Raw genomic sequence first — 12,740 nt, forward strand, 5'->3', positions numbered from 1 at the left:
AGAAATATGAAGGAGAATTGCAAGTGAACAATGGAAGAAAAACTGGTATATGGCTCTCAGAATAGTCTGATATTACAAGAATTTTCTAACCCCTTAGATGGAGAGGTGAAGATCCATTTATAGCTTGGATCTAATGGTCTTGGATACAAGGTGGTCCCTGGGGACAAGAATGTACTTGGGTACGCTGTCATCGTAGTGGCACAGGTCGTGGTGGAGCAGAGGGTTGTGGTGTTGATGCTGATAATGGTCAAAAGCATGTAGGTCATGCCACCACTCCTCATACCTCCACTACTTGTCAAGGACAGATGTCAAAGGTTGGCTAAGAAGGACCATGTCAGGTACCTTATGCATACTACCACCACTTGTCTAGCGTGGGGAAAGGGTCTTCCATCTGGGGTTTTCAGGGCCGTACCTCCATAAGCATTTTGTACCTGGAGTAGTCAAGGTTAACCACTTGTCGAGTCCTCATGCAAGTTAATACCTCGTGAAAGTTAATACCTCTAGGAGAATGGAGGCAAGATCCTCCCAAGGCCCGTGACGAGATGCCCCTACGTGCAAGGCCGAGCCGTGGTGCGAGGGGATGCTAAGTGCGAGACACTATGGCGTGAGGCCCTTGCACACGAGGCAGAGTCGTGGTGTGCCGGGCTAGTGCACACGAGACGATGGGGTGCATAGGGCTGCTGCATGCGAGAAGTTATGGGGCGAGGCCTCTACGCGCAAGGCAGAGCCATGGTGCGCGGGGTTGGTGTATGCGAGACAATGTGGTGCACGAGGCAACTGCGTGTGAGATGTTGTGGCACGAGGACATTACACACAAGGCGGAGCCGTGGTGCACTGGGTTGGTACGTGCGAGATGATGTGGTGCACGGGACTACTGTGCTCAAGATGTTGCGGCGCGAGGCCACTGTGCGCGAGACGATGTGGTGTATGGGGCTGCTGCATGTGAAACACTGTGGCATAAGGCCCCTGCGCATGAGGCAGAGTCGTAGTGCGAGGGGCTGTTGCATGCGAGACACTATGGCCCGAGGCCCTTGCGCGCAAGGCGGAGCCGTGGTGCGTGGGGCTGCTGCGCACGAGACGATGTGGTGTACGAGTGTGCTGCGCGCGAGATGATGTGGTGCACGGGGCTTCTGCGCACAAGATGCTATGGCGCGAGGCCCCTGTGCGAGAGGTAGAGTCGTGTGTTGCCTCCGAGGCACGGGGCACCTTCCATATGTGCGACCCTCTTGCCACGAGGACCTCTCAGCAGGAGGTCCCTCCGAGGCATAGGGCACCTTCTAGGCGTGCGACCCTCTTGGCGCGAGGCCCTCTCGGAGTGAGGTCCCTCCGAGGCACGGGGCACCTTGCAGGAGCGATACCCTCTTTGCGTGAGGTTCTTTTGACGCGAGACCCTTTTGGCACGAGACGAAGGCCTGTGGCTCAAGACCATCTCTCACTTGGTTCTATCATGGGGCTTTTAGCAGAAGGCACCAGGTTGGCCTTCGCTACTTCTATCTTAAGTCTATGTTTTGAAGGGTACAAGGCGGGAGTCTCGTGCAACTAAGATTTTTGGTATCCACATAATAGTAGCATTCAATAAACTTTAATCCAACTAATTCAATTATTCAACAGAGTTAAACAACAGTAAACATGTATTTTCAAGCATACATCTTAATCAATAATACAAATATTCAGGGTCAGTGCCCTTAGGCCGAGCCCTCTGTTTATCTAGCTGATCCTGCCTCACTTAGGCTGATCTGTGTTCATTATGCTTATCATCAACCCCGACACCCTTAGGTCGTACTTTTATATAGTGCATAACAACCATACAATCACATAGTACCTATGTTCAATTACTGGGGACCTTGGTCCTGTTCACAACCACATGGGTGCAGTCTTCTCACCTCGAATCCCAATCAATAAATAAAGAGCGGTCCCGAGCACGATCCTCAGTCCTAAGCCTTAATGATAATCCTAGTCACAATAACAATGGGTAACTATCAATTTTTAATCCAAATAAATGTTTAGGGAACAAATATTAGCTTCCGGGACCTCGAATTCTACTAAACTGGGTAGTAGAATTCATCCCGAGCGTTTAGGTTTGAATTCCCGAGCCTAAAACTTAGCTGCCCTTAGCTTCTATTTAGGGTCGCGACTTGCCCTTAAGGGTCACGTTCTGCCCCCTAGACAGAGGCCAGGCCCTCCCTACTGGAGGGCATGGGTCACGACTTGCACCCCATGGGTTGCTGCGCACCTGGAGAAACAGAGGCACCCCAGCCTCTTCAAGCATGCGGGCCGCGCTGCCTGAAGATCAGAGCCGCAACCCAAGGCCGCACACCCAAAAATCCTCCCTTTCCAGCGTTTTTCCTCAACCTTCACCCCCAAAAATCCAATCCTAACATGCATCCTATCCAAAACCAGTCCTAGATTTCAACTCAACACTTCAGAACAACATCTAAAGCGTTGAATACTAATTCAATTTCCCCTAAATGCCCAAATTTATTATCCCCTTAACAAAAATCCAATTCAACCAAAAGCTCAACAAACTTAGAAACCTGAAAAAACCTTACCTCAATGACAACTAAATCCTCAGCTTTGATCTTTCAGTCCTTGAGCTTCAATTCCCAAACTTCCCAGCTGATTCTTGTGAACTTCTAGCCTCAATCCTCCAGAATTTCTTGCTGAATTCCCTTGGTTTCCTCCCCCAAAACCTCAAAATCTTCTTAGGCGCAAGAGAGGGAGAGAGAAACGTGTATGAAAGAGTGAAAAGGCTGAGAAGTTTCGTCTAGTTTCCTATTAGTTCTGGTAAACTCTAAAGTGTCATGGGTGAACTTAACCCCAAAAGATCAATTTTCCCCTTGAATTACTTAGCGCTCTAATGATTTCTAAGGGTAAAATGGTCATTTTCTCGATTCCCACTAATTCCTCAACTGTTCCTACCATTTACCAATTAATCCTGTCGTGTCCAATTAATTACCAAATATTTATTCAATATTCTCTAAATTCCCAAAATACGCCTAGGCTTCCCCGAGCAGGGTATTAAACCCTGATGTGACTATTCCGATAATCCTCTCACTAGGATCATCTTGAGCCACATACTACAGATATTTCTACATAATAATGTGGTCTCAACTATTAATCACATATAATCACATTTATGCCCTTAACGAACAAAAATTACAAATATGCCCTTATAAGGGGTAAAGGGCCCACATGCATATTTAATACTCATAAACATACATATAATATATTCACATAATCATATAAATCATGCATGCTACATAGTCACGCATTTAACCAATTAAACACACATATATCCAATTATGCCCTCCCGACACGCTAACCAATGCACTAAACCCTATTAGCATTTTTGGGTCGTTACAAACTTAAATTAGCTTTTTGGGTGATTTATTTGGTTCATCTTGAATTGAATGCTTTAAGGTGTAACTTATTTATTACATAGGAAGCTTAAAGGAAAGAGTGGTAGTGTGCCATTAGATTGGGCTGAACCAAATTAAATGTGTATACTTTGTCATTTAATATTTTTAACTACATTGTCATGCAAGTGTATGTGATTGCATTAGCTTTGGAAATTAATTAGGTAATTATGGATAATATAAATCGATGGAATCATAGTATTTAGTGGAAATTCAGTATTGATCAGTAATTTTTTTGCTTATTCTATTTCAAGTAATATTTTCCATTGGTACGAATATTGTGTTCAATTTATTTAGTGTATTTTTTGTGTTGTTTAGACAGCTATATAGGTCATTGAAAATGAGGAAAAAAATGTGGTGTGGTAACGATAAAAGGTCGGTGAAGCCAAGAGTAATTAAAAGATGGAAAAACTAATGTTAGTTTTTTTTTCACATATTGCATTTGTTATTTATTTAACAATTTGCACTGTTAAAAATTTCCTTGTTATTACATGGAAGCGCAATTGAAAGCAATGACACAAGAATAACTTTATTGAGGGAACAGAGAAGGCTGAAAGTATCTTTGGTATGCCATGACTTAGTTAAACTTTTGTATTGGGGTATATCGTTTTTGTCTTGTTTTTAAAATAATGATTTTTACGTTTTTATTTTAAAATGCAATTTGATGCAAAAGGACCTTAGTGAGAAATGGAAAAAAGCTTTGAAAACTACTTCAACTAGCAAGTGTAAGAAGAGAAAGTAAGTGCAACTATCGAATTCGAACGAGTCTTCCAGTGATGAGCAATTGGAAGGAGGTTTTGAAGAAGAAGATGATGGGGTAGAGGTAGATTCCCAATCAGCGGCTGAACATAAAGGGGAAATTGTGACTAGATGCTCGTTTCAGAGGGTAAGTCGAATTGTGTGCATGATGTCTAAGGAACAGAAATCAATGGTAAGAGCAACTGAATTTGGATCATTTCTAAGGAAAGATTTCCCTAACATCTACACTCCTTTAGTGCCGTGGCTAGTGGATAGTGTAGATGTCAGTAAGAGCTGCCTAAAATTATATGGGAAAGAGTTGTCGATATCTGGGAAGATATTGCAGCTGGTGATGGATATACCCGACGAGGATGATGTGATCGAAGCTAATGAGAAGGTTCCCCAGTCAGAGTTGAAGTCTAGGTTGCTTAGTAAGAAGCGACGGGTCGAAAGGTCAGATTTTAGAACTTCATCTAGTGAACTACAAGGACGCAGACAATTATTTTTTATCTAGTATGATCATGCTTATTGTTGGGAGTGTATTGGTGCCAGAAACTTGGAATCAACTGTGTACGTCATATATTATTGTTGTGTCTGATTTGAGTAGAATTACTTCCCACAATTGGGCCACCCACATTTTTGGAGAGCTTATGAAGTCTATTGGCAAGTAACAAGCTGGCCAATTGGTCCACCTAATTGGATGCACGACTTTCCTCCAGGTTAGAAATCAAGTATGTTAATTTGCATTTTGCTGCTTTTATGGGATTCAATTAATACTTACTATATATCTACATTGCGTTATTACAACTTTTGTATATGTATCATCTTGATGTTCCTGTGATGTATGTTGACTGATCCAATTCACCAATCAAATTCTGGACAGATGAGGCGCAAAAGCTAAAGACTTATCCTTTGAACAACGGTGGCTATAGTGCTTGCAGAGAGGTAATTCCATGTAGACATATTTTTTTTATTAATATTCCACGTTGATATTGCATTTTCAGAACCAATAAGAAAAATTATATTTACATTTCAGGATAGAATTGTTGATGGGGTTCTTCTTGGGCTGAGTCGAAAAGTGAGTGGGAGTTTCTCCAATACAATGTTGCTAGAGCAGGTTACAAAATTTGGTTATCAGATGGAAGCACTGATTGCATTGACGGTTGCCCTACCTGATACTCTTAAGATTATTATATCAAGGGAGTTAAGTATTATGAGGGACAATTCTCAACCAAAAGAAAATGTAGATTGTAGAGGCAAGGAAAATAGTGGAAATGAAGGAGTAAATGCCCAAGACAAGGAATTTTCTGCTGACGACCTTGAAAAGGTACCTGAAGTGTTTGATTTGACCGCTGTGGGAAATGCTTATCTTATTCCAGCCACTACCACGCTTTCTAAATTGATTGAGGTGAATATGTGGGGTGTTGAGGGTTACCAAAATTTTTGTTTAGCCAATCGGGTTGTGGCAGGGCCTTTCTGGCTGGGAGCATACGTGTTCCCACAGATGTACAAATTGGCAAACTATATGTACAACCCCGTTCTTAGTGATTTGTAAGTTTACTTTTTATTTTTTTTATTTTTTTTATCTTAGTTGTTTTAGCATATGTGTAGAATTGTAATTTGCTAATGAGTACAAGCATGTGCTGTGTGACTACACCAACTTGCAAGTGGATTGCTACTGCATGCTGTCATTGTTGCCTGACAAATGAGTTCCCAGGGAGGCAAGTATTATTTAAAAAATAGCTAGAGTTAATAAGTTAGTTTTTGGATGTTATTCTTTTTTCTTGGACTTCTTATTTAATAAATCTTTGTCTGCAGATAATAAAATGCTATGCTAGAATATTGACAAACGAAGAGAAGAAGAAATATCGATCTGGACAACCTCATTCAGTTTGGTTTATGCCTACAATAATTTATGTAAGATGGAGTATAACTTTATTAATATAGTTTGATTTTTTTATGGATTCTGTGTATGGCATAGTTTATTTTGATATTGATGATGATATGTTATCTGGTTTATAATTTAAAAGGAAAAACAACTAGCCCCTTTCCCAATCGGTCATGCTTCTCGTCAAGGCAATTGGAAGAAACATCATTGTGGAAGTTTTAAGCATTGTCAAGAGGTTATTTAGTATTCATTTTTAAAGTGGTTTAACCTACTTGAAAAGCTTTTCTGAAGTAAGAACTTCTTGAGTAATCTTGAGAGAGAACAGAGAAAAAGCAGAGTAATCTTTATGGAGTAAAAACTTGATTTATGTTAGAGATCAAGATATGTATTTATAGAGAGTAGCTATTACAAGAGTGAGTTTACAACAGAAATGCTTAACAGAAAATTAAAGCTTAACTAACTCTTGTTTTTTTGAAAAGTAATAAAACAGCTACTTAATACAACATTATCTAACTAAGACAATAGTAACTAAGTATGGTTATCATCCCCCCTCAAACGAAAGGAGGTATTAACCACTTTCAGTTTGGACTTCAAGTATTGAAATCGATCAACAGGAAGAGGCTTGGTAAGTATGTCAGCCACTTGGTCCACCGAAGGTACATAACAAACATGAAGTTTCTTGGCCAAAATTTGATCACGCACAAAATGCATATCAATTTCAATATGCTTGCACCGAGCATGGAACACTGGATTGGCAGCTAGGGAAGCTGCTCCTTGATTATCAACCCACAGAACAGGAGCATCATGAAGAGGGACTTTGAGTTCAGTTAATAGAGAAGTAAGCCATTGAAGTTCAGCTGCAGCATTAGCAAGGGATCTGAACTCACTTTCAGTGCTTGAGCGAGCCACTACTTGTTGCTTCTTAGCAGACTAAGAAATCAGATTTCCATCAAGGAACACAACATAGCCACCGGTGGATTTTCTATCATCAGGACAACTAGCCCAGTCTGCATCTGAATAAGCAGACAGTGTCATGGTGAGAGCAGGTTTGAGTAGAATACCTTCATGTATTGTACCTTTGAGATACCGCAGCAACCTTTTACAGGCCTCCCAATGAATTACTGTTGGTGCATGAATAAATTGACTCAACTTGTTGATTATAAAAGCCACATCTGGTCTAGTCAATGTCAGATATTGTAAGGCTCCAAGTGTGCTCCTGTACATTGTTATGTCTTCAAATGGTGCACCTTCTGCTAAAGAAAGCTTATGAGCAGAACTTGTGGGACTGGGACATGCTTTGGCACCTTCCAAGTGTAACTTGACTAAAAGATCAGTGATGTATTTTGTTTGTGAAAGATACATGCCAACAGAATTGCGAAATATTTCCACCCCTAAGAAATAGTGAACTGACCCCAAATCTTTGAGTGAAAAAGTTGAATTCAAGTAGACTATGAGCTGCTGAACTAGTTCCTTGTTTGGACCTGTGATGAGAAAATCATCCACATAAACAAGAAGAAGAATCAAAGTTTGACCAGAGCCAAAAACAAACAAGGAATTATCTGATTTAGAAGCTTGAAATCCCCATTGAAATAAAGCCTGCTTAAGTCTTTCATTCCAGGCCCGAGGAGCCTGTTTTAATCCATATAGAGCTTTATTCAATCTACACACATGAGTGGGCTTATGAGGATCCACAAATCCACTTGGTTGCTGCATATAGACAAGTTATGTTAGAGTGCCATTCAAAAAGGCATTACTGACATCCAGCTGCTTGACATCCTAGTTGAAAGAGACTGCTAGGGTGAGAACAGTCCTCACTGTTGCAGGTTTAACAACAGGGCTGAAGGTGTCTTCATAATCTATCCCCGGGGTCTGAAGATATCCTTTTGCTACAAGCCGAGATTTAAACTTATCCAAACTGCCATCTGCTTTTAATTTGACCCGAAAGACCCATTTGTTCCCAATAATATTCATTTCAGGAGAAAACGGAACCAGAGTCCAAGTTTGTTGTCGTTGTAAAGCATCGAACTCTTCCTTCATGGAGGCAAACCATCTTGGACTTCTTAATGCAGCCTGAGTAGAAGATGGTTATGAAGGCAGTAAGGACTCCATCAATGGATGTTTTGTATCCCTCTTTGAGATCTTGTTGTCATTGAATGAGTCCTTGTAGTATCAGTTGAACATGGAACACCTGATGCTGGAGCAACTGATGGTGCAGATTCTGAGTGAAAGGTGGGAGGAGCTTTGTCATGAGACTGAGCTTGATCTGCAACCACTTGCGGAAGAGAAGTAGTGATAGCTTGCTGAGGAGTCTCAGCAATAATTGGAGCCAAATGTGGACCACCAGTATTCAAAGCATGACACTCAGTAGCAGGAGGTTCAGAAAAAGCAGATGCACAAGGAACATCAGAAGTAGAAAATAGTGGTGAAGTAATGAACTGAGTTGAAGGTAAGACATGTAAGAAAGAGTCATGTACCTGTTTATCTTCTTCCTTTAAGTGAGAGAAGAACTGAAACTCATTGAACATCACATTTCTTGCTATAAAGATTCGACTAGCAGAGTTTTCACACATATATCCCTTATGTTGAGGGGAGTATCCCAAAAAGATACACTTTTCTGACTTAAAGTTGAGCTTGTGATTGTTGTAGGGTCTCAAGTGGGGATAGCAAACACAGCCAAAAGGTTTCAAAAAATTGTAGTCAGGCAGCTTTCCAAATAAACACTGATATGGGCTGATGTTATTAAGAACTCTAGTTGGAAGCCGATTGATTGTATAAACTCCACACTGAAATGCATGCCACCAATAGGACAAGTCTAGACCTGACTGTGCAAGAAGAGTGAGCCCAGTTTCTGTGATGTGACGATGCTTCCTTTCAACTCTCCCATTTTGCTCATGAGTATGAGGACAAGGATGTTGAAACCGAATTCCTTGATCCTTGAGAAACTTGTCAAAGATTCTGTATTCTCCTCCCCAGTCTGCTTGAATACTCTTTATTGGCAATGAGAATTGTTTCTCAACTAAACTTTTGAATTGAACAAAAGTATCAAATGCTTGAGATTTTAGTGTTAATGGAAATATCCAAGTATATCTGCTATAATCATCAATAAAATGAATGTAATACCGAAATCCATCTTTGGAAGGAGTGTGAGAGGGACCCCACACATTAGTGTGAATAAGTGCCAAGGGCTGAGTTGCTCTATTAGATGATAAGGAAAAAGGTAGTCTATGACTTTTACCCTTTTGACAAGCATCACAGAATTTGAGGTTCTGTAAAGATGGAGAGTAGGGCAAATGAGAGAGAACTTTTCTTAGCACCTGTGGGGATGGATGACCTAACTTGGAATGCCAAAGATTCACATCATTTTGTAAAGAAACAATATTTAACTGAGGCTGAGATGAAGCATAGGAAATGAAAAACTTGTCTTTATTGATATTAGTACTGTTACAAAGAGTTTTCTGATGAACAGATTTACAAGAATCATTACAACGAAAAGAAGTACAAGGAAAATGGACAGGAGAACATTCTGGCATATGTGGATTGTGGTTGAGTTTGGAGACAGTAGCTAAATGACACTGAAGTGTAGGTTGAGTAGTAGTTGTAGAGTCATCCCCAAGTATATATAGGCCATTCCTAACTCTCCCTTTGAGCAAGACACTCCCCGTTTGCTTGTCCTTGACAAAACAACAATTTTTATGAAATTCAAGAAAAACATCATTGTCTTTGGTGAGCTTAGAAACACTAACAAGATTTTTAGTGATTGAAGGAACTTGTAAGACAGATTTCAACTGTAAAAGAGATTGAGAATGAGAAGGAAGAGAGGCTTCACCAATATGATGAATGAGGAGTTTCTTACCATTGCCAATAGCAAGAGTTTCAGAACCATTGTAGGGTTGTACAGATGCAAGGTGTTCCATACCAAATGCTACATGATTCGTTGCACCTGTGTCAGCATACCAAAAAGAGTCATCACCAAAATCTGGGACAGAGGTGGACATGTAGACTTGAGGTTCTTCATTTTCACCAGAATCATATTCCTGTTCTGCAAGATAGGCTCTTGGCTAAGCATTTGTGTTCTTGGGAGGGACAAAGTTCTTATCAAAACGATAATGGCATATCGCAGCAGTGTGACCGAGTTTCAAACAAACTTGACAAATAGGGCGTGTGGAGGGAGGAGGGCTACGATAGTAAGAGCGACCAGCTTGTCTAGACCCCATTGCAGTAGAAGATCCTCTGCCAGAACCATAACTTGGTTTATACAAGTTGGAAGACATATTTCTTGATGAGCCAAATGTCAAATTTGCAGCCATCTTGCCCGAAATGTCAGCCATAGTATGACGGTGTTCCAAGCGGCATTCATGAGCCATCAAAAGTACTTGAATTTCTTCAAGAGACTTCGATTCAGAACTGGAGGTAATACCAGATACAACCGGATCATATTCCGGACCAAGACCATTGAGAAGTTGTAACTCAAGATCTTGATCACTAATGCAGCAACCAGCTATGGCAAGATTATCAACCAATGACTTAATTTTGTCAACGTAGTCAGAAATTGACAAAGTACATTTTTGAATGTTGGAGAGTTGGCCCTTTAGCTGCAAGAGGCGAGCCTTGGATTGACTAGAAAACTGTTGCTCAAGTGCTCTCCAGACATCATGTGAAGTGGAATGGTTGGCAACGGAAGCAAGAATGCCTTCAGACATGGAAGACCTAAGCCAAGAAAGCAGGAGCTGATCTTTGCGTTTCCACTCCACATAGGCAGGGTTAGGGTTACCAGACAGCAATTTTTGCGGAGGGGCAACATTGCTGAAAAGAAGTTCATCAAGGTCATGACCTATGACCGTAGGTAGGACTTGAGATTTCCAGGCAAGGAAATTAAGTCGATCAAGTTTAACAGTAAGAAACGAGGATAACGAATTGGAGAAGGGATTCCATGAGTGAGTCGCTGTCGGAGTTGCTGTAGCAGTGGTCGCCGTAGCAATAGTCGCATCAGAATCAGAGGAAGCCATGGACGTGAGTCAGAGGCTTGGATACCATGAAAAGCTTTTCTGAAGTAAGAACTTCTTGAGTAATCTTGAGAGAGAACAGAGAAAAAGCAGAGTAATCTTTATGGAGTAAAAACTTGATTTCTGTAAGAGATCAAGATATGTATTTATAGAGAGTAGCTATTACAAGAGTGAGTTTACAACAGAAATGCTTAACAGAAAATTAAAGCTTAACTAACTCTTGTTTTTTTGACAAGTAATAAAACAGCTACTTAATACAACATTATCTAACTAAGACAACAGTAACTAAGTATGGTTATCACTACTCATTCCGTGGCTATTCAAAAATTAATAACTTATTTTTTAATTCTTGATGTAGATGGTTGTCCCTATTTTGAGTGACATGTTTTCAGAAGCTTGGCATTGGTTCGTAGACCGGGAGAAAAAAAATAAAAAGTTGTTGACATTTGGGTTTCATTAACCAGTGATGAAACAATGGCCGAGAGGTTGGACAAACTAAAGAAATGGTAAATACTCCATTTTTAAAACAATATTTGCTAAACAAATTAATGATCAAACATAATTGTTGCTAGTGTTAATTTGTTATATTTGATTGAGTGTAGTTGAGTACCCTAGATAAGTTATTTGCCTTTGAGATTTCTAGCTCAAGGGGGGTGGATTCGCTTAAGTTCTATGACTTTGAAATATCTTTTCAAGTTTGGTTACCCCAACAAACTAATATGCATGACTGTGATGTTTATGCTATGAAGTATATGGAGGCCATTAGTGAGGGAAATGCAATTGCCTACGAGATAATTACACATGTCTATTTCTTTTTTAAAAAGTAGAATTTGTTTCTTACTTTATTGTTTAGTATTATGCTCTGAGTACCACACCTTTGTTTCTTTTTTTTTATTCTAGTTTGATGCAATTGAAGAGAGATATAGGATCAATAATCTTATTGTTTGTCATGAGCTGAATGAACTAAGGAAGCAAGTCATGTGCGATAATGAGGACCATTTTGAGATTAATGTTGTTGGTGCTAGTGGTGACACTGGAGTTCCTTAGGTGATAAACCAACTGCAGCTAGGGAATCGCTTGGTAGTACAGCCGCTTCTCCACTAAAAAAGCCAAAAGCAGGAATATGATTTCCACTATGTTATCACGAACAAGGAGTTGTAATTTGGCTGCCAGGAAACTAGACGTTTGATTGGGTCGCAATGAACAACTTGGTCTTTTGCTGTGTTTTGTTTTTTAGCTTCGGAAGTCAAAATGTTTTGATATTAGGGTACCTTTTATTTTGTATTCGGTCTATGAAGGCACTTATAAACTTCTAAGTGTTTCCTAATTTTGTTCAATGACATTACTCCAACTGGGAGGTTTGACTGTGATCTTGGAGGTTGGTGGACAATGATGTTTTGTGAACTTATGAACAAAAATCTTAGGTTCTTTCTTAGTGGTAGTTTATTATTGGCTAGCTACCTTATGCATCCCTTTATAGTAGGGAAAATAGTGCCTTTTAATCTTTAATTTAAAACATGAGTGAAACTCAACATTTAGTTCTCATCGCAATAATAATAAAAATAAATAGTAGTTATGTAACGTCCCGAATTTGCTAATAAGGCTTAGTGTCTTGATTAGTGTGCCGAGAGAGCAATAATTAATTTTACTATGTTATTGTGTGGATTAAATAATTGTGTGATTAGAAATGCATGT

General features: G+C 40.0%; 1 protein-coding gene across 2 annotated transcripts; it reads left to right on the forward strand.

Moving 5' to 3' along the window:
* Nucleotides 1-4,095: 4,095 nt before the first annotated feature.
* Nucleotides 4,096-12,424, forward strand: LOC133816116 (uncharacterized). 2 transcript variants are annotated; one of them, XR_009885021.1, is made up of 6 exons: nt 4,096-4,873; nt 5,038-5,099; nt 5,191-5,705; nt 5,823-6,071; nt 11,404-11,551; nt 11,946-12,424. XR_009885021.1 is itself a non-coding variant. In XM_062248783.1 (4 exons), the coding sequence occupies exons 1-4, from the start codon at nt 4,855-4,857 to the stop codon at nt 5,854-5,856; spliced, it is 630 nt and encodes a 209-aa protein (XP_062104767.1). In that variant the 5' UTR covers nt 4,096-4,854; the 3' UTR covers nt 5,857-6,114. The 2 variants fall into 2 exon arrangements, 1 of the variants encoding a protein (XP_062104767.1); XM_062248783.1 differs by lacking the exons at nt 11,404-11,551; nt 11,946-12,424 and having other exon boundaries at nt 5,823-6,114.
* Nucleotides 12,425-12,740: the final 316 nt, after the last annotated feature.

Source organism: Humulus lupulus, chromosome 2, assembly GCF_963169125.1.
Source record: "Humulus lupulus chromosome 2, drHumLupu1.1, whole genome shotgun sequence".
Classification (NCBI taxonomy): domain Eukaryota; kingdom Viridiplantae; phylum Streptophyta; class Magnoliopsida; order Rosales; family Cannabaceae; genus Humulus; species Humulus lupulus.